The sequence below is a fragment of the Chrysemys picta genome, chromosome 8, assembly GCF_011386835.1.
Source record: "Chrysemys picta bellii isolate R12L10 chromosome 8, ASM1138683v2, whole genome shotgun sequence".
NCBI lineage: Eukaryota > Metazoa > Chordata > Testudines > Emydidae > Chrysemys > Chrysemys picta.
Genome location: NC_088798.1, coordinates 19144766 through 19168004, shown reverse-complemented (window position 1 = coordinate 19168004; position 23239 = coordinate 19144766). Strand labels below are relative to the sequence as shown.

Below are 23239 nucleotides of genomic sequence, written 5' to 3'. Positions count from 1 at the left end.
AGAGACTTCTTTAAAAAAAAGATGGGGGTGGGAGGGGAGTAGGAGGAGGGGAAGCAGTGCACTGAAAGGTTTTTAAATACCACAGACTTCTACACTAGTTTTGCAGAGGGAGCAGCCACCAGAACAACCCTAAGCAGGGTGCCCATTCAGCAAATGTGAAAAATCGGGACAGGAGGTGGTGGGGGTAATAGGAGCCTATATAAGAAAAAGACCCAAAGATCAGGACTGTCCCTATAAAATTGGGACATCGGGTCACCCTAACTCTAAGAGGACTGGCCTCATACAAAAATAATTGTGCACTAGTTAGCACCAAAATAGGCCAGTTATAAAATGTGACTTTTTAAAAGCATTTTGATATCAGTGACAAGACAGTGAAAACTTTCCTAAACATTGTTTGAAAAACAGTCACATACCGCCACAGCTGTGGTCAGCGTAGACTCTCAAGCTGGACCCAACTCATTATTAAAAGAGAGGGGGGGTGTGGTAAGAGTGTGCTCTGTGATGGCTCTGAGCCTCTGGAACCTGTTCACCTTGGTCCAAAACAGACTGAATTTGGTGTCCTTCTGGGTACACTGCAAAAGACATTTGCTTGAAGGGGGGATGGGAGAGGGTTGAAGATGAGGTAAAGGAAAGTTTGTAAGTGGCTAGATGACTTCCTGTTTGAAATTATTATTTTTGCTGTTGGGATTTTATTGTATTATTTATTTTGTGTTAGAGGATAATAGCACAGGCTTTTAAAAACATTATTATATTTAAATGTATAAATAACTGCACAGCACCTAGCACATTAGGGTTATGATCTATGATGGGGTCTCCTAGACAAACCACAATGCAAATAAATGAATTATTAATAATAATAAAATAATAATAATAATAAATGAATGTTCATCAGATGATCAGATCCTGCTCCCACTGCAGATGACAATGGGAGATTTGCCACTAACCTCAGTGAAATATATACAATAGTATGCTCAAAAAACATCACTACCTGGCACATACACACAGTGTTTGTGCTCAATTTTTTAGCTTCCAAAATTATTATTAGCTCCTCCCCAAACAAGCAGGCACTTAACATATTGTCTAAATGTTTATTTAATATTTATTATTAAATAATGTCAATAATTATTTTATTATTTATTTTATTATTTTTAATTGTTAAATTAAATTATTTAATTAAATTATTTAATTAACATTATTTAATAATTTTGATTTTATAAATGTATTGATTTTTCCAGTGAAACAATTTTAACACATACACATTCTTATAAATATAATTAATTAACATTAGCTTCTATAATGGATGAACCACTAAAAAAGTACCCTAATTGTGAAGTTCTTAGGGATAAATTGTCATTTGTAAACACACCTTGCTATGTTAAGATAAAATGAATGGTTATCTATCAAGTTTAACATTTCTTTAACGGCAACACAATGGCATATTCAATTTTTAGCAATACAATTCTTTTAATCTCATGAGATGAGGATAGTGGTAATTAAATCTTAGTATTCCTGGATGACTGGAATACTGAAGGCAGTTAACATATGATTCCTCTTTTCATTATTTTGGAGCTTGGACAGTGAGACTAAAATGCATGTTACAATGTCTGAGACAAGGTGGGTGAGGTGATATCTTTTATTGAACCAATTTCTGTTGGTGAAAGAGACAAAGATTTTGTGCTGTCAGTTACAATGGCTGGAATTGTGGCGAATAAAAAGGGGAACAAAAGCAAATGACCAACTATTTGCTCTATTAACTCTGTTTAGCATATGCATTAATAAAAATATTGTTTTAATATTTGTAATAGTTATTATGGAACAATAAACATTTGATTTGAAGAATTAAATACTCTGGATGAAATCCTGACCCTATTGAAGGCAACAGCAAACCCCCCACTCATTTCAGTGGGGCCAGGATTTCACCATCTGGGTCTAACCCTACCGCACTTACTCTGACAACACTTCCATTGACCCTGATAAACTTAAATAAAGTTGCCTGAGCAAGGACTGCACAGTTTGGTCCACAACAGGCAGTCATAATACCATGTAGGATTTAAATACATTTTAAAATGCTTCATTACCACAGCTTAAATTTGGAATAAATGTATGAGGACAAAATTGTTAACATTAGGAGTATCTAAGGACAGGCTTTTGGTCCTGGGATTAGTGCTTCACATATCCTTGGGAAAGATTCACTGCTAATACTCACAGTCAGTCTTCTATTCCCTGTGCTAGCTGTGGCTGGGACACACTGCTACAGCAGTGAGCTTGATCGCATAGGAGGTAGGAGAACCCTAGTATCTAATGTAGGAATGAACTGATAGGTTCTGTTAGGAGTCCATTTCAGTTCTCATCAGCTAGAAAAGCATCATGACATGGAGTCTGAAAGAGGTTAAGCCAACAGGACAATGAGGGATCCAACATCCTCCACTAAGGCATGCATAAGACGCTTCCCTCATCTTAAAAAGTAAGTCCCTCTATTAGTTAGAAGATTTTTTTTTCTGTGATTCAGGTATATATGTCAGAACAATAAGGACCCAATTCTACAAAACGTACATTTAATGGCTGTACTGTGCAAGTCCCTCCCTCCCATAAAGCAGTTACCATTCTCCTGCACAGCACAAGACACACATTTTATTACTCGGGTTTTCCCTATCATCCAAATCCTGGAGCTCCTTATACAGTTTTTATACAGTTCAAAATGAGTGTTTCCTGAGTAAGGGATGTACAAAAACAGTGTAAGAACCTCCGTGTTGGCCCTGTGTGTTTAAAGAATACAGAGTGAAAAAAGATGACGTCATGAAAGTATATCGCTATGAATATCTTACACCCCCTCTCATGCCCACACTGTAGAAGGCCATGCAAGCTGCAAACACTGGCTTTCATCTGGCCGGATGATTCAGTGGGAAATCTGCAAAAGAAGGGAAGCCCTTTTTAGAACTGAAGGTTGCCTTGATGCAGCACTAAGCTAAGTAGTAGGGTGGAGCTGATCACAAAGTGCCAAGATCAAGAAAATGGTGCTTCAGTTCCTGAGATGCTCTTCAAAATGCATTAGTGTCTTTGTTTGTAACATACCTGGTTATCTTGCCAAAGGGAAGATTACTTCCTCCATCTGTCTGAGGGTGCCATCTAGAACTAATTTTTCAGCTCATAGCCCCCTTACAGTCCTTGTCTGACTGTAAGATCTATTCCTGATAAAAGTTGAGGAGAGCTGTATATCCTGGAACTATGCCTCTAGAGTAGATAGGGGTCAGCTCTAGGATGTACTTATCTCCCTGCTTCTGATAATGAATGAATCAGTCAGTCAGACTGGGAAGAGCCCACCCTGCATTAGAATTACAGAATGACTCCTTGACTATGCTCGGGGAGTCCCTCTGACATCACTGATAGCTGCCCAACTGCCATAGATGGCAGTCGGACTTGATGGAATGACAGACTGCATGATGGGAGGAACACGTGTCAAATGTCTAATATAACACCCCACAGGTGTGGCTGAGGGGAAAACAGTTTTTATCAGTTGCTATGGAATCATGATTAGTTTATATATCTACAGAGCCAGTGAGAAGAGAAATGAAGGCTATTTTTTGAAATAGATGTCATGAAATCAATCCTTAAAGAACTTCTGGAGTCAAAGGCTAAAAAGGTTTGCCTGAATATCTTATGTTACTCGATATAGAAATAAATCTAACTGTGAGACGTAACATGGGTGTCATTTTTCAACGGGAGTTCATCACAAGAAACTACTCTTTGGTCTCATTTAGAGTTTGTTTATGTACATAGTAACAGAACAACCATATCTTAGTAAATGCAGCAGCTTATATTAGCAGAAAATAAGTAAATAAAGTTTTTAAAAAAGAGAGAAAAAGTACGGTGAAGCATGGAAACCTTTAAGAGAAACTTTCCCCTTATTCTTCCTAACTGCTAAAAGAAAACCTGATGTTCTTCTTTTAAAACGAGTCTGCCTCTAGGTTCTTGGCACAGGTTTACTGATGGGAGGGCCAGCAATCTATTTAATGACTGCATTGACGTCAATAGCATAACTGAAATACTTACTAAGATGCATGATTCCAACTTTCAGGGGGAGGTGTGTTTCTAGGGTGTATGAAACATGTGAAATGGATTATTTCTGGGAACGGACTACACTTGAAGAACAGGAAATGAAAACAAAAATGTTAGCAGTATCTTTTGAATGTTAGTCAATTATTTTCTTTTTCCATGCAGATAACTTTTAAAGTTTAATGTTGAACAAATGTTTAATTTCTGGCAATATCAGAACTATTTTACTGTTTCAAGAGTTTAGACTTTACCCAATTTCACGTCTGTAAAATTCTCTCTGTTGAATTTCTGATGCAAAATTGAACATTTGCTTATAAGGGGCTCCTTTCTACAAAACTTTAAAATTTTTTACCATGTGTAAAATTTAATCATGTGTAAAATCTAATTAAAATTAGAATCTCATTTAAAAACCACTGTATTATTTTGAAAGAATTATTCAGGTTTGAAAGGACCTCTAGTGGGTCACAAAATCCATTATCCTTGTAGCAAGGCTGATTTCATTATTCATAATTAGTTACTTTTTTAAGAGCAAATTACTTAGATATTTGGTGCAATAGAGATACTAGCCCTGTGCAAATATTTGTTAGAATGACAATGCATTGTATTTGCTGGACTTGAATGATCTGTTTTAAAGCCAGAAGGCCACATCTTGCAGTCTTTATTGTGGCAGCACTCCCTGGAGACCGAATCAGGACTGCAGAATTTCACACCAAATGTTTTATTGTGCACATAGCCAGATTCTGTTCTCACACCAGTGTAAATCTGGACTAACAGTACTGGCTTCAAATGAACAATTCCAGATTTACGACAGTGTGTAACTAGGAGCTTACTCTGATCCATAGTTATTAATAATACCTATAGATAGATGGACTCCCTTCAGTGCAAGTTTAAGAATTAGCTTGTCATTCATTTACTTTCTATTTAAATGTTCATGCATGAGTCTGGGTACATTTTACACCCACATCAAAAATGAAATATTACAAGTTTTATGTTCATGTAAAGGCATGTGAGAAGTGCAGACAAACGTGCAGATGTTCAGGAAAACCGAGTCAAGGGAACAGGCAAGGAAAAATACCAATCTTTCACTCCCACCCCCAAGAGTGGAATTTTAACACCACTTTAATCTTATGAGACTTGAAAAGCCTGTGTGTGACATATCACACAATGCTACAGCCCCTGAAGGCTAATGTTGCAAAGCATAACTGTCAAGTGTATTATATTGCTAGGTATATAATTAATTGTTTGGAAATACCATAATTATTCAGAGTTGTAAACACCTAGGGGGTACTAGGTTGCTTGCTGTTGGGAAAAGTTTGTGCAAACCTCTTATAGCCCCAGGAGATACACAACATTGTTTGACCCTTAGTATTATGCTGTTATCCTGATAGCCATGTTGGACATTTTTAAAGCAATATTCTATAAAATAGTCCATCATGCAAAAAGTGATCAGATTATTTGCTGGGGCATTGATCTTACAGGTCAAACATAATACCCTTACCCTACTGCTTATCTAGGGGCAGCTTCCTCTTTTACAGCTTCACTGTTTCTGACACAAGAGACTTCTCCCACCATCAGGAACAACAGACTCCTTATTTATTATTTATGATGTTCCATAGATATACACCATCCTTTACACACATATAAGATGTCAGGTCCCTGCCATGAGGAGCTTACACTAATTCAGGTAAATACAACATGAATGATACAAAAATCCGGCAGAAAATTCAGATCAGGGAGTTTTGGAGAGGAACTGGATAGTGGAAAGCTAAGTGAAAAACACAGATATTATGAAGGGACTTGAAGGAAGAAGAGGAAGGCTGTTCCAAGTGTAGGGTGTGGCGTGGAAAAGAGCATGAAGCAGAGAGTGGGAATAGGACACAAAGGGAGTAATTATGAGAAAGTACTGAGAGGAACAGAGGATCTGAGACAGAAACAAGAACAAAGATATAGGTGAGGGCGGAGCAGCGCCAAGCTGTGAAGGGAGAACAAGGAGCTTAAGTTTAATGTGGAAATGAATGAAGTGATGTGAACAGTGGGGAAACAGTCAGTGGTGGAAAAGAAAGATGGATGGAGATGGAAGAGGTGTGAGGCTGGGAGGCTCGAAAGGAGGCGGTGACAGATCACCAGTCAGTGATCAAGATTTAATTAGTCAGAGTCCAACAAGGTAGGAGAAGAACCAGAAGAACACAGTCATGGCAGCCTAGAAAGCAGAGGCACTAATGAAGAAGGCAATCATTCATTGTGTCCAAGGCAGCTCAGAAAAGTTAGGGCCGTGGAAAGGCTCGTCTCTTTGCATGGAAGGAGCGATCATTAGGGACCTTAGTGAGCTTAGTCGTCCTTTATATGAGAAAGAGAGAGAGAAATGAACTGGAGAAGAACTAAAGAGGAAGTTGAGGTAAATTGAATACACAGCACATGGAAGGGGCTTGAAGCTGGAATATAAGGAAAACAACAGAATGCTTGAAGGCTGAGGGAAAGGAGCTAGAGGATGAAGATAAAGGAGAATAAGAGGTGGGACAACGATTAACACCTTTAGGTTAGAGTAGTGCTCCCCCTGTGCATCTAGCCACAGCCCTGCCTTCTCCCTGCACCTTTGTGATGGTGTGCATCCCTTGGTGGCTAGCAGGGAGCCAAGCCGAGCCTCGGGGCACTACAGCAGTATATACGTATATAAAAATCGTAACTCCTATTCCCTTGAGAATGGAGACCAGGGCTGCATCTGATCCAAACACAAGGGATCTAAGGAGTGAAGTCCTTGCATCTTCCCCCTGCCCATCCATGCAGGAGTAGGGCACAATCTAGTCCTTAGTGGCAACTATGTGGTAATATCCAAAATCACCTGTCAGTTTATTGTTAAGTGAACAGATATAATTCTCACATTTAAATGCCTGTAAAAAGTTTTACTCCTTCCCCATATCTGCTTCTGTACTTAGAAAAGCTGGCAACTTTTCATCTCCCTGCTGATTTTTAAGACCCACACCACTGCGCTCTGAATGAAAGTGATGAGGGACAAAACCCCTTACTCAATCCATGTGGGACAATTTTCTTCTCAGTTACCCTGGTGCAACCTACTAGGGAAACAGAGCACAGCATTTGGACCTTTGAAGATTTGTCCACTACTTTCTTTGTAGTGTCTGAAGGAAAGAACAGTGAACCCAAAATACGCATTATAACCTGTGTGACGGGTATAACTGCACACAGTGACGAAAGAGTTAAAGTGGCCTGAGAAGCTACCTGGCTGCACCTGGAGTGGTATCAGGTAAACAGGTGATCAAACCCTGGCAGGGAAGGAGGGGCTGGAGGAGGGAACAGAAAGAGACCCAGGTGAGAGGTATCCGCAGGGCCAGATTAACCTTTTGTGGGCCCGGCGCCAAATATATTTGTGGGCCCCCATAGGGGCAATGGCACAGGGCGCGGGGTGTGTGTGTGTGTGTGTCAGTCCCTGGAGCGAGGCGCCAGCCAAGGGCATGGCATGGCAGGGGCAATCCCGCTCTGCCCAGCCCAGTGCGAGGGCACTATTCACAATCCAGCAGTTGCCAGACGTAGAGTGTCTTGCCCAGCTCTGTGCTGCCAGCCTGCCTCTTCCTGTCCAGAAGGGTCAATGCCACGCCACACAGCCGCCCCGCCCAACACCCCCCTGACTCCCTATGGCCAGAGCTCCCCTGGACTCACTATGCCCAGCGCCCCCACCCAACCCTCCCACAAATGCACAACACCCTGCACATCATGACCCCTGCCCAGTGCCCCCCTGCCCACAGCCCCACCACAACTGCCCAGCACCCCACACAGAACCCCCACTCCCTAGTGCCCCAACACACACAGATCTTCCCTGCCCCCCACAACCCAGCACCCCCCCAGACCCCTCGAAGGCCCACTCCCCCATGCCTTGCCTCCTGGCCGCACTCACCAGCCCTGCTGGGAGGTGACTCTGTCTGCCAGGCTGAGCCAGCAGCGCAGCCAGGGCTGGTCCCAGGGCCAGGAATCGCTCTGGCCCCTCTGGAGTGGCGCGATCAGCCAGGTCCTCCCTCAGGACCCACTTGCCTGGAGGGGCCCAGCCAAGCCCCCCGCCACTTTTTCTCCAACTTCTTCCTCCCCCGCACCGAGACTGGCCAGGCTTCTGCACCACTCCCAGGCGGCTCAGCTCTGGGGAGACAGGCGGAGCCCCACAGGTGGTGGGAAGCAGAGACTGCCCGGAGCCGGAGGTGCACTGGGGTTCAGCCAGGAGGCAGAGAGGAGTGCTCGGTCAGCCGGTGGGCAGGCCGAGAGGAGCAAGTGATGGGCGGGGAGGAGGCAGTGTGCTGGTGGGGTCTCTGTACAGTGCAAGTGGAGCAGCCAGAGCCACTTCTGAGCATGGGCCGGGCTCCATGGTGCCACTGGTGCCATTGTAAACCTGGCATTGGGTACCTGGGAGCTTTCCCTTGGGCTGAGAGAAGCCTGGGAAGTTGAGTCCTGAGCTGGTGATAGGGGCTAATCAGGGACTGTAGTCTACCTGAAACCCTGGGTAGAGGGAGTGAGTGACACTGCGAAGTGGTGGGAGTGAAATCAACAAACCTAGGTCAGTGTTAGGATGGTCTGAAGCTGGGGCTAGCCTGCAAAGAAGAAGGCTACCAGCTGAGTTCAGGTGGGCTGAAGATTCAATTGTTTTGCTATTTTCTGTCTGACTTTAAGTCTGAGATCTTGAATAGTGCTGGACTCCATTACCTAGTTTGTCCGGAGGGCCAGGTCATGTCAATGGCTGAAGTAGGTCAAAGGCCACATGGGGAAACTGAGGCACAGCTGTTGCATGCCACATACAGACACTTGAGGCGGGGGATGAGACAGTGTGGTGCAGCAGCAATTTTGCCACACCAGGTTAATAAATCACACCAACAAATTAGGTAGTTTTAACATTGGAAATAAGATCATTGTAAACAAGTGAATTTACAGAATGCAGCTGAGATCACATTAACATGTTTCTACATAATTAAAAAATGCAATTGGGTACTGCTTGTATTAATATGTATTGCACCGAAAGTTTGTTGCCTTAAACTGTTCTCAGTTCTAATTGTGAAATAACTGTGCCAATGATGGATTTGGGTTTTGGGGTTGTTCTGGTTGTTTCTGCTACAGTCACATGTTTAATTTTAAATTTTTTTATTTAAATTCATAAAAAAATTCTATCTGGTCCCATAATCTGCATTTATAACCAAATAACAGGAAAAATCTGCCCGATTTGCTTAAGCTGATACCAAAGACAAAACACAGGATGTTCACTATGTGTTGCTCTTCCTTTTATGATTGTGGTTATAACGTTAAGAAAAGTTTGAAATTGACAGTGACATCACTATCAGCATTTTAGTGGTTTGTCGGATATAAGCTGTGGCCAGGCTTTTCATGGTCTAGAGAAAAACAAAGACAAAAAACAAACTGCATAATTTGTTATAGTTTATTCATTCCACACTAGGCCAAAATCATCCTTGGTGCATTTCCCTGGGAACATAGCAAGGATGAATTTGGTCCTTTATTTTAAACAATTGCCAAATCCTGTAAACTTCCATTTTTGGCCACAATTGGCACGTTATGTCCAGTGTAAATGCTGAATGTAATCTCTCTTTCCCCCACAGCTCAAGGATAATTTCATTAATTTATACTAGGTTGCTTTAAACCACGTATTTTGTACTTTTCATAACAGGATATAAATCACGCTGCTAATGACAAAAGGAAATGAATGTGAGATGTTCGTACTGACGTCAATTGATGGGTGCTGAATCCATGAATCAAAGTATGGCAATGGCAGATCTATAATAAACATCTAACCTTAAATATATAAACAAATTTTGATTTAAAATGACATTTTTCATCTCTAAGGATACAACACAGGCTAAATGCAGGCAGAATGCTTTACAGCTTCCCTCTGTGAAACTTTCAGGAGACATAGGAAATACAGCTGGCACCTCATCAGAAGTGTTCAGATAGGGAACTCTCTTCTCCCTTTCATATCTTTCAAATTACAGCCCTTTTCAGGCAAAAGGTGTGACCACTCAGGAAAAATAAAGAAACTTAATATCCAATGGGCATTAGATTTCCCCCCTAGAGTTAAAAGAGTTACAGTATGTAACAGTGCATATGGGTGGGTATTGTGAGGCAATAATCAATGCAAATTTTAGGTAGGATGTGGGCTATATAGTAGCCATCAGTGGAATGGTGAAGGACAAGCAGACAGTATGGACAGCAAAGTGGGAATACTAACTGCTGATCACTTTCAGTGCAGCAGTTAAATGAGATCAGAATTCAGGCTGGTTTTGGGATATGTGACATTCGTACATTCGTGTAGGATAAAGGACACTATGGACACCCTATTCTGCCCCTTTTAGTTAGGCATATCTCTGACGAAAGCATGTGAGCATTTGTTAGTCAACACTCTCCACTCCAATGCCATTCCCTTACACTTTCCACATGAGGTACAGGGAGGCTACAAGTCCAGGGCATAATTTACCAAAAAAATCAACTGTGGCTAAAGTAGCATCAGCAGCCCCTCAGAATCCCAGTCCAATGATAATAAAGATGAGCTGCTTAGATTAGATGATGGTGATTAGATGGTGTTGAATTATGTATTATGGCTATGGACACTGGGCCGCATTGATTAGTGGGTGCATTTAACACAGAGAGCATAACTAAGAAACTGGATCATCAAAGTTAAGAGTTGCACCGGATTGGGAGGTGGGGCAGATCTATCAGAGGTTTGAGCCTGAGGCAATGAGGGATTGGTGTCCTACTGGAGTGTCACAGGATGGGAAGGAACTGGGGCTTATCTGAAGAATGGCGTCTCTGGAGGACCATAGAGAAGTTGAGGAAAAGGGGACTATCAGATGGTCATAGAGAAGGACAGAGGGAGGGAAGAGAGAGAGACTCTGAAACTTCATTTAGTTTGGATAATACTGGAGTAGTATTATGAAATTAATAGGAAGGGGCATATTTGGGAGAAGTCTTGGCAACTACTCTGTGTCCTTCAATACACAAAAGCCAATAAAAGATTACAGAACCAGTTTCTGTACCTGGTCAGATCTATTTGACTTGGACAAATTCATGTAAACAGTTCCACAGATGTCTTTGGGAAGGGGACTAACAAAATGAAAATTAATATTTTTTATGAGTTCACTCTTTCTGTCTCTCATAGCTTAAAACCAGAATGTATGACTGGAAGTCTTTATATGAGGTACAAAGTCCTGGTGTAACCCACACACCTTCTGGGTGTGATGTCCTGTCCTATCTAGTGGCACCGAGACACAAGAGAGCGAGAGAGAGAAAATGAGTCTGCTCCACAGCCTGAGCTAACAGCCATATAGCTTTTAGCTCATGCAGTAGAGGCTCACTTTATTTAGCTCCAGAGGTCCCAGGTTCAATCCCGCCTGACAACAACCGGAGTCTGTCTGTGTTACACTGGCATGGAAATCAAATAAAATCTAATGAAGTCTCCCTACTCAAGAATGCTGCCCTAAAAATACTATTTAATTTACTTACCTAATCTCTAGTCTATCTTCACTTCACTTACCTGATTGTAGGGGAGGACAGCTAGGGTAAAGTTGGTAAAACCTATGGCATAAGCACTAAGCAATATGGGATGAAATCCTGGCCCCACTGAAGTCAAAGGCAAAACTCCACTTGACTTCAGCAGGGCTAGGATTCAATCCACAGAGTTTACATGGGAAACATGGACAATAAATCCTCTGGGTGCCATTCTAATCTACGATCCATCTGAGAGAAGGATTAATCCCCCTCTCTCTAAACCAGGGGTGGCCAACCTGTGGCTCCGGAACCAGATGCGGCTCTTCAGAAGTTAATATGCAGCTCCTTGTATAGGCACCGACTCCGTGGCTGGAGCTACAGGTGCCAACTTTCCAATGTGCCAGGGGGTGCTCACTGCTCAACCACGGGCCCTAAACACTAAAATGAGGCAGAATTTTGCTTCACTGCCGTTTTGTAATACTAAGATAAAAATAAATCCACATACTGGTGATGAAATGCATGTCTCCTTCATATCATGGATAAATACCAAGATATGCTTTTATGTCTAGCATAAGTTATCTGAATGCAAGATAAATGTAGTAATATCAGTATTACCATCCCCAAGTATTCAAAAATCATGAGACAGGTTTAAAAATAATAAATTTTGGGTCTCTTTTCATTTGTCTTCTGGTTTTTGAGTTTTTAGTGTTCATGTTTTCCTGCTTTTCTCCAGAACCACGAAGGCCAGGGGGAAAAAAATGAAAAAAAAAAAAAGAGCAGAGAGATTCATAAAAATCACATGACTCAAGGTGCTGGGGCTTTCAGCAAAATGCCAAATATCATGAGGCTCATGATAAAATCTCAAGAGTTGGCAACTGTGCAAATCCCTATAATTTCTCTGTAAATGCAGAAATAGGGGTCTATAGAAATTACTCTAAATACAGTATGTACAGAATTGAACAGAAAATGATATTCTTGCTGTAAAATTCTTTAAGTGGTATACAAAAATTCTATGGTAAGGTTATCATTCTCTATTAAATTGCACAGGACTTTCTCATAAGGCATATGAGACAAAAGTCCTACTAAAATCATAATTTACAGATAAAAGTGGTGAATTGTGTTCCTCTTAATCCTATCTGAATGCTTTGAATATGACAGTGAGCAAATTAGGAGTTTAAGATCATATGTGAACACTGCATTAGAGGCTTTCGCATTAGAGGCGTTAGTTATTTTTTGACTAACCTACCAGAAGAGTCTCCAATATAATAAATATTTTGATACTACAAAATATGGATCAGTTTAGAAAAAATCAAATGACTACATTAGCTATTAATCCAGCTGCCACTGAATAGCACCCAATATGAAAATCACCCTTTAGCAGTCACTCCTTGCGCATAATTACTGAAAATGAGAAGATAAAATTTTATGAATGAATAGTTTCACATCCACATCTGTTTATTGGTAGGAAATAAAGCTTCATATACTGCAAACGGGGCTGTCTCTGCCCTACAGGTGCACCATGCTGCTGCTTCCATTGGCAACGTGGGGTGTGTGTGTGGGGAAATAGACAATAAACAAACCTGGCAAAAATAAACAAATCCCCTTCAAGATGCAGCTTCCTCCTTCTGCCTCCCACACCCCAGTAGCTGATCCCTCTCTCTGCTTCTTCACCTACGTTCCGTTGCTCTCCTGTCACCCACAAGGATTGCTCTCGCCCTCTGCCTCCCTTTGCTGCTCCTCTTTTGCCACAAAGCAGCCACTGCATACTCCTCTCCCGTCTGCCCTCAACCCCAGCAGAGACTGTGGTAGAACAGGTGCTGAACTCTTGATTGGGACTCACTTTGCTCTGTGTGGTAAGACTAACCCTGGCAGTGTGAGCTCAGCTGAGCCCTGATTGGTGCACTCCTTCTGGAGACTTGGCTTAATATTATTCCCCTCCAAGACCAAAGAGAACCCAGAACCCTTCTGTGTTGGTCTCTGAGGGGGAAGAAGCATGTGTGCACAAGTCTGAGTGACAGGGTACACGTGAAGGGGAGCAGTTAGGATATATAATAGGAATGTCTGAAAAGTGAAAAAAAGAAAGGAGGCAGTGACCGGGAAGAAGAGAGAGAGAGGCAGGCAGAGAGACTGGTAAAAACAAAACCTGGGAAAAGTGGAATGGACAGAGGGAATCGCAATGATGGAAAAGTATCCACTAAGGGAAATTTTTCTGAGGGGAAAACAGGAAGACAAAAAGGAGGAAAAGATTCACCAAGAAAGAGTGAAGGAAAAGGGAAAAAGAAGGAACATACATACATAAAGGGAACAAGTGACTCTAAAACCACAATCAGAGAAATATTAATGGGAAAATGTTAAATAACCCTATAAAACTTGGGGTTGGATTCAAGAGATGGATTAGTGGAGGGTGGGGAAAGAGAGATGAACACACAGTGCAGCAAAATGCCTAGGGTCAGCCCTGACAGTAACGGCTAAATGAAACTCATAGACTCATAGACTTTAAGGTCAGAAGGGACCATTATGATCATCTGGTCTGACCCCCTGCAATGCTGCAGGCCATAAAACCGTCCCTACCCCTTCCCTGGACTCTGCTGCTGAAGTCCCCAATCCTGTTATTAGTGACTTCAATCGGCAGAGACCCTCCTGCTAGAGATCCCTTCCCCATGCTCTGGAGGAAGGCGAAAAACCTCCAGAGGCTCAGCCAATCTGCCCTGGAGGAAAATTCCTTCCCGACCCCAAATATGGCGATCAGTAAGACCCCGAGCATATAGGCAAGAGTCTCCATCCTGACCCCTGTTAGCCATTATACTATTTACCTACCATTGCTTGGTTTTCCTTGACTACTATGTTTTACCATTAAACCATTCCCTCCATAAACTTATCTAACTTAATCTTAAAACCAGACAGGTCCCTCGCCCCCACCGTTTCCCTCGGAAGGCCGTTCCAATATTTCACCCCTCTGACGGTCAGAAACCTTCGTCTAATTTCAAGTCTGAACTTCCCCACGGCCAGTTTATATCCATTCGTTCTTGTATCCACGTTAGTACTAAGCTGGAATAATTCTTCTCCCTCCCTTGTATTAATCCCTCTAATATATTTAAAGATAGCAATCATATCCCCTCTCAGCCTTCGCTTTGTCAGACTAAACAACCCAAGCTCCTCTAGTCTCCTTTCATACGACAGGTTTTCCATTCCTCTGATCATCCTAGTGGCCCTTCTCTGCACCCGTTCCAGTTTGAGTTCATCTTTTTTAAACATGGGAGACCAGAACTGCACACAGTACTCCAAATGAGGTCTCACCAGCGCCTTGTACAACGGAAGCAGGACCTCCTTATCCCTACTAGATATACCTCGCCTAATGCATCCCAAGACAGCATTGGCTTTTTTCACCGCCACGTCACATTGAAACCTTTTACTAATGTAGGGGCTGTAACTCTGTAGCAAGAAGTTGCAGCCTTCAATAACAATTACATACAACAGCAGCAAATGGGGCATCCATCTTCAACAGTCATGAATCATTGTGTCCACGAAACTTCTATAATATTCTCTAAGTCTGAACACTGCTTTGAGGTAATTCAGACAATAAACGACATGTGTTTAAGAACATAAGAATGGCCATACTGGGTTAGACCAAGGGTCCATCCAGCCCAATATCCTGTCTACTGACAGTGGCCACTGCCAGGTGTCCCAGAGGGCGTGAACTTAACAGGTAATGATCAAGTGATCTCTCTCCTGCCATCCATCTCCACCCTCTGACAAACAGAGGCTAGGGACACCATTCCTTACCCATCCTGGCTAATAGTCATTAATGGACGTAACCTCCATTAATTTATCTAGTTCTCTTTTAAACCCTGTTATAGTCCTAGCCTTCACAACCTCCTCAGGCAAGGAGTTCCACAAGTAGACTGTGCGCTATGTGAAGAATTTCCTTTTATTTGTTTTAAACCTGCTGCCCATTAATTTCATTTGCTGGCCCCTAGTTCTTTTATGGGAACAAGTAAATAACTTTTCCTTATTAGCTTTCTCCACACCACTCATGATTTTATATACCTCTATCATATCCCCCCTTAGTCTCCTCTTTTCCAAGCTGAAAAGTCCTAGCCTCTTTAATCTCTTCTCATATGGGACCCGTTCCAAACCCCTAATCATTTTAGTTGCCCTTCTCTGAACCTTTTCTAATGCCAGTATATCTTTTTTGAGATGAGGAGACCACATCTGGATGGAGTATTCAAGATGTGGGTGTACCATGGATTTATATAAGGGCAATAAGATATTCTCCATCTTAGTCTCTATCCCTTTTTTAATGATTCCTAACATCCTGTTTGCTTTCTTGACTGCCGCTGCACACTGAGTGGACGTCTTCAGAAAACTATCCACGATGACTCCAAGATCTCTTTCCTGATTAGTTGTAGCTAAATTAGCCCCCATCATATTGTATGTACAGTTGGGGTTATTTTTTCCAATGTGCATTACTTTACATTTATCCACATTAAATTTCATTTGCCATTTTGTTGCCCAATCACTTAGTTTTGTGAGATCTTTTTGAAGTTCTTCACAGTCTGCTTTGGTCTTAACTATCTTGAGCAGTTTACTATCATCTGCAAACTTTGCCACCTCACTGTTTACCCCTTTCTCCAGTTTATGAATAAATTGAATAGGATTGGTCCTAGGACTGACCCTTGGGGAACACCACTAGTTACCCCTCTCCATTCTGAAAAAGTATCCATTTATTTCTACTCTTTGTTCCCTGTCTTTTAACCAGTTTTCAATCCATGAAAGGATCTCATCCCATGACAACTTAACTTACATAAGATCCTTTGGTGAGGGATCTTGTCAAGGGCTTTCTGGAAATCTAAGTACACTATGTCCACTGGATCCCCCTTGTCCATATGTTTGTTGACCCCCTTCAAAAAACTCTAATAGATTAGTAAGACATGATTTCCCTTTACAGAAACCATGTTGACTTTTGCCCAACAATTTACGCTCTTCTATGTGTCTGACAATTTTATTCTTTACTCTTGTTTCAACTAATTTGCCAAGTACTGACGTTAGACTTACCAGTCTGTAATTGCCGGGATCACCTCTAGAGCCCCTTTTAAATATTGGCGTTACATTAGCTATCTTCCAGTCATTGGGTACAGAAGCTGATTTAAAGGACAGGTTACAAACCATAGTTAATAGTTCCACAATTTCACATTTGAGTTCTTTCAGAACTCGGGTGAATGCCATCTGATCCTGGTGAATTAATTAATAAGAATTAATTAATAAGAATTAATTCAATCCACTGGCATGCACTCTCTCTCTTTGTCACTGAATAAAATATTTTTTTAAAACACTCCAGAACATCCTAATGAAGACAATAGGAATTTTGCCTGAAAAAGGTCTTCAGGATTTAACTTTTGATTTTAGCTCTTATGCAGTTCCAATGGAAACAAACTGAAATTAAAACAAATGTAAAATATATAGCTGTGTCTGAGCCTGTTTAAGTTTTGTCATATAGGGCCTGTCCAGGCCTATACAGAATAGGGAATCCTAAGGATAACAAATTAATTACCTTCTGTAGCCATGGCTGGCCGCCCAAAATTACAATGTTCTTCTTGCACATAAAGGGTAAAAATAAGAACAAGACTATATATATATAAAAATGGGCCTGATTAAGTATATCTAATTTACATCAGTGAGAGAGGAGAATCAGGCAAGATATCTTATAAAATAAGAGATCACAGTTTTAACAGTATGATATATAATAAGGGACACACAGTTTACTTTGAAACTTTCCAGTGATTACAAATCACATTCATACCTTGCAGGCTAACTCTGGAGACTGGTGGCTGACTCGCTGCTGGAGACCTCCTGTGGAGGAATAAAGAATAAAACATTTATACAGTATTATCATTAAACAATGTGGTTTGCCTTCTTCAGGTATGAAATACCTTTCATGCTCATTAGAATCCCAAAACACTGCAAAGTGAAATTAGTGGTTGATGAAGAATTTGGAATCTCTCTCTTTTTAGTTTTAAAAAATCCACACATCTCATGCCTTCCAGCTACACATACATAAATTATGAACAGAACATACACCAGTTAGCTACAAAAAGATCAGTACCACCATCCCTCACTACCTTTGCAACAATCATCCCGCTAGCTCAGAAATGCCCTGAAGGTCAGCAAACTCGGGTTCCCTCCAAGAAATGGGGGCACAGAACTCCTGAATCAAGATCTGTGTCTTGGGAAATACAAGCCTTATACGGCTTTAAAGATCACTTTCCACACCTTAAACTCCACCTGGAAGCAAATAAGGAGACAGTGCTGTCTTCGGAGCACTAGTGTCAGGGCCGACTCTGGCTTTTTTGCCACCCAATCCTAGGGCGGCACGGCCGCTTTTTTTTTTTTTTTGTTCGCGGACCAGCTGCCCTGTAGGGGGTGGTGGCGCGGAGGAGGGGAGCGTCCTGCTGGGAGTGGGCTGCGCGCTCTGTCTGCCCTAGCCGGTGGGCAGAATGACGCCCCGTAGAATCCTCCACCCCAAGCACGAGCTTGCTCGGCTGGTGCCTGGAGCCGGCCCTGACTAGTGTAGTGAGCTCCCTGAAGCTAAAAACACAAGTGAGCTGCTTCATTCAGTTGCAGTTATAGCTTCAGGCTCCCCAAGTAGGGCATTTTACTGTAATCCAATCTGCAGGTCAAAAAGATCTAAGTAACTCTGGAGGTCGCGAAGAGCTAGATGACCTGGCAAGGTTCACATTAGAGCAAAATGGTGCGATCTTTTTCCAAAGTATACATGGGCTACGTCTACACTACGGGGGTGGGGATCGATTTCAGACATGCAAATTCAGCTACGGGAATAGCGTAGCTGAATTCGATGTATCTGATCTGACTTACCCCGCTGTGAGGACGGCGGCAAATCGACCATCGTGGCTCCCCCGTCAATGGCGCTTACTCTTACCTGGGCTGGTGGAGTACGCACGTCGATTTGGGGATCGATTATCGCGTCACGACGAGACGCGATAAATTGATCCTCGAGAGATCAATTTCTACCTGCCGATCCGGGCGGGTAGTGAAGACAAGCCCATGGAAAGAGTCATTTTTAGCCAATGTCACCTAGTACTCCAGAGGCAAGGAGGGACCAAATTAATCCCTGCAACCAGAATTTCCGGAAGGACTCAGCACCCACAAAACAGAGTCAGATTTTCAAGAGCTCAGCTCCCTTGTGGGGAATTTAAATATGCAACTAGCCTCTCAGAAGAGTTCAGCATTTTGGGGAGTATGTTGGATGCTGAATTATTTTGAAAATCTGCTCCCAACTGTCGGTGCTGAGCACTTGAAAATCTGACTCCTGAGTTCATTGGAAAATCTGTCCCCAAATCACAACCCTCTTTGAAAAGGGGTAAATTCCAGTTAATTAAGGGGACAGTCACTATCCCTGCAAAATCATCATAATTCTGCTTCCCCGTGTAACCACGCACAACTCCATGTTATTTTCGTCCTGGCCTCTATCACAACCTAGTGGTGGAAAGGCAAACCACCTAAGTTTGATGAAAAAGAGACCTACAGCTCTATAATACTGACCCATCCCGGATATAGAATTCAAGTTTATACTACCAAATTGCACCAGCCCAGTATTCCTCCCTCTGAGCCAAAGGATATTTTGATGGCGAGGAGCAGGGTCTGGATGCATTCTGCCTATGTCCCGTTTTGTGCAGTTTGGAAACAATGCAGGAAGTACACAGGTCCTGAGAAGTGAACACACACAGCCACCAATTTGGAATGTTTGATATATAATGTTTTAAGCGAAGGAGTTCTATTTTAGCTGTGCAAATAATGATTTTCCATGGTTTATAACAGACCAGTCTGGGATTATATTCACAGGAACAAGGAAAGACACCTCTCGGACTTCAAGGTTACCACCCCTGCCAAACTGCAGATTGCGACTCCCAACCTTTGAGACGCTACAGCTGTTCAAAAAATGATCTGAAACCTTTTTTTAAAACCTAACCAGAACTATCAATTTTTAACTACTCTCCCTCTTGAAAATGGCTTGTTTAAAAACTTTTAAAAACTTAAAAAAACAAAACAAACAAAAAAAAAACATGAGGCAGACATAAAGCATGGAAAATTTTACTCTGGAAGATTAAAGTTTTCAAAGTTATATGCAAATGAAAGTGGGACATTTTGTCAGAAAATGTTAGAGAAACTTAATAGGTGTCACCTAAAACAGACAATTTCAAGAGCAAAATTCCAAGGACGTACCAGATAGTACTTTTCAACGATACCCCTGACTAACCCTGAAGTGATATTAATGGTGACTTCATATGAAGTGGCTATTTCAAAGCAGAACACAGAAACAAATGATCAGTATGACTGTGGCAATATAAAAGGCTAAGCAAGATGGAAAATGTTCAGGACAAGGGAGTTAAAAGAACATTTTACTTGTTTCCAATGCTTTCTACTCCACATCAGAAAAAAAAAATCTTAAAATGAAAATTAACATGCTGAGCACTTTAAATTTAAAATTAAGTTTATTGTACGTACTACTCTGGATTTTACTTGTAAACATATTTTCATCTTATATTATGTATTGTTTTCAGTCATGTACTAATGAAACTGCCTCTCTAGCTCGTGTGTGTGTGTGTGTGTATATATATATATATATATAGAGAGAGAGAGAGAGAGAGAGGAGCAGTTTCTTTAATAAATGACTGAAAATGATATTGGTCGGTCCTACAGATTAGTCAAATGTGACTAATGGGTCTGGTCTGAAACAGCATATTGTGCTTCTAATAAAAGGCTGGGAAATCCAGAATGGCAAACTGGATGATAACTCATCTTTTTAAAATGCTAGTTTATAAATATTATTTCTTCCTCCCCTCCTACTTAACCTTTTTTTCTGTTTATCATGCCAGGTAGGGTTACTAAGTTAGGGGCGGCATTGCAGACAGATGAAGAGTTAGCTCAGTCAGGGGCAGAGAGTAGGTGGGATCAGAGGTCAGTCCCAGAGCACTTTCCAGTGCATGGTTCTCTCTTTCTGAAGACACTAGTGTGCAGCATCACTTCCCCTTGCTCCCCAGACTTTCCCACAAATCACTCAAGTCCATTAGTTGCCCCTTCACAATTGCTCACCATCACTCAGCATTCCCCTCTGTCCCCAATTATATCCAGCCCCTCTCTCTCTCTGGAGATTCTGCCCCACCAGGAACCAGTGGGTTCTTCTCTCCCACTCTCCTTGAGGCCAGGAGCTTTCTCCTCTTCCTCCTCAAGGCTGGCACTCTGGGAAAAGGCTTGTTCTTTGCCTCCTGGGCAGGGAAAAAGGAAAGGAGAGGAGGGCCTGGGTCAGCCTGTGATAGCCTAGAATGCAGGTCCCAGAACTCAGGCTCCACACTGTACAGACTTCCCCCTCCTCTCAAAGACCAAGCTCTTCCCAGGGGCAGCATTAAATGATGGATAAGTTCAAGGTAGGATGGGGAGAGAAAAACAGTCCCCTGGGTTGGAAGAATCACACTGGTGCTCTCTGCTGTTGCTGCTGGAAACTGCAGGCAGAAGCTTAACACAAAACAAACAAACAAAAAGTAGGCTTGGCAGGCTTACTGGGATATCTTTCTAGGCTCAGCACAGGATGATGTCCCACCTGTCTCCTTTCCTGGGAATTGCTCTATCTTCAGCCACTCTGTGCCCTCGCTCCAGCCTGACCAAAGAGCAGCAGTACCCAGGCTTTTTTGCCTTCCCCCTACTTCCCTACTGGAACGGACAGTTAATATTGTTTGGGCTGCTCCGCTCCTGAATCCCTTCTTCTCTCTCTTAAAGCAGAAGTGGCTTCTGGGCTGCTTTGTTCCAAGGCTGTTCTCTTCACACACACACAAAGGGCCATCAGCGCCAGCTGCTCCATCCCCTGACCCCATTCAGCTCAGCTCAGGTTCTAATTCCTACTCTCCCCGAGAGCCAATGCGTTGTTTTCAGATGAAGAGAGGCAGTGATGGCAGCAGGCAGGTTTGGGAAAGGGGAAGAAATGAAAATAAAAGGGAGGGAATCAAGTGATCTGCAAGAACGGATGGAGAAGGCATGACCAAGGATGGGACACAAAGAAGAGGAACAAAACTTCCAAAGGTGCTGATAAGCTTTCTATTTGCATTCCAATTTTAGAGACTTATCTGCACCAGATAGGAGAATACTTTGCATTTTGTTCACCATTAATTATAATCAGATTTTCTGGTTTTCAAATATCAATATTCATATACAATCAATACTAGGAAATGTAAATGCCATAATAAAATATATCCCCAAATGTACTGCCAGTAATTTTATCATCCTGAGATTTATAATTTGTACAATTTTATTTGACATAAATTACAGTGAAGTTCGCCATCTAGTAGCTAAGTTTTGAAGTACCATACAAATGAGCTAACGGGTAATTTTCTAAATGTTAGAACATACTCATGCCTCTGCATTAGATACTCTCACAATGGGCCAATTTTCCAGCACTAATCTTCATTTTTGTATATGCACTGAATAACAAGCACAGATATTAGTAGTTAGACATATTAGTAGTAGTAATTATGTTTATTACAGTAATGCCTGGGGACCAACCAAGAATTTGGGTCCCCCTGCACCAGGCAAAGAGTAATAGACAGTCCTGGACCAAAAAGGTTATGATCTAAATATGAATATTTTTCTTGAAGTTCATCCCATGGACAAAACTACAGACACAATTCTTAGCAGGTGGAAAATTGTGCCTGAACAAATGGAAACTGGATTGAATTCAGATTGAAAATATGGCCCAACATGTATATATTGTACTTAAAAAAAATGTAATTAAAAGCAGAAAGCTTACTTGTTTGATGTTCCTTGCAAATTTGTCAATAACGTAAAGTTATTTCTCACACTTCGTAAACTTGCCAGGACCTAAAGTAAACAAAAACATATAATATTAAAATTTTGTTTTTACAAACATGCAAATTTTCAATATATATATATTAATATAGGAGCAAAGATGCTGAAGGACAACTTTCTATTCCATTCAATTTATCAATGTATAAACATAGAGACTATTTGAAATTTACCTGTGCAAAAGGTGTAACAATCAAGTCATCTCCATGTCTAAAATAAATGAAAAAAAAGTGTGAATCGTATGTCAGAGAATAATTATCAGTATTTTAGTACAGTACATACACATACTCATCAAATATCAGAGGACCCAACCACATCAGCCACACCATCAAGGGCTCATTCACCTGCACATCCACTAACGTTATATATGCCATCATGTGCCAGCAATGCCCCTCTGCCATGTACATTGGCCAAACCGGACAGTCCCTCCGCAAAAGAATAAATGGACACAAATCGGACATCAGGAATGGTAACATACATAAGCTAGTAAGTGAACACTTCAATCTCCCTGGTCATTCTATTACAGATTTAAAAGTCACTATCATTGAACAAAAAAACTTCAGAAACAGACTTCAAAGAGAAACAGCAGAACTAAAATTCATTTGCAAATTCAACACCATTAATCTGGGCTTGAATAGGGACTGGGAGTGGCTGGCTCACTACAGAAGCAGCTTTTCCTCTCCTGGAATTGACACCTCCTCATCTATTATTGGGAGTGGACTACATCCACCCTGATTGAATTGGCCCTGTCAACACTGGTTCTCCACTTGCGAAGTAACTCCCTGCTCTCCATGTGTCAGTATATAATGCCTGCATTTGTAACTTTCAC

The 23239-nt window shown here is 41.7% G+C and overlaps 1 protein-coding gene across 6 annotated transcripts in view; it reads right to left on the bottom strand.

The window, feature by feature from the left end:
• Nucleotides 1–23239, bottom strand: part of PDE4B (phosphodiesterase 4B) — a 380290-nt gene that overhangs the window by 62473 nt on the left and 294578 nt on the right. For 5 of the 6 annotated variants that reach the window (XM_005300089.5, XM_005300088.5, XM_005300091.5 and 2 more), the window contains 3 exons: nt 22584–22620; nt 22355–22425; nt 17339–17388 (listed from right to left, as the gene is read on the bottom strand). In XM_005300089.5, the coding sequence (XP_005300146.1) occupies nt 17339–17388; nt 22355–22425; nt 22584–22620 (158 nt within the window). Of the gene's footprint in view, nt 1–3072; nt 3286–17338; nt 17389–22354; nt 22426–22583; nt 22621–23239 lie in introns of those variants that run through there. The other variant, XM_065553992.1, reaches the window with a different exon arrangement.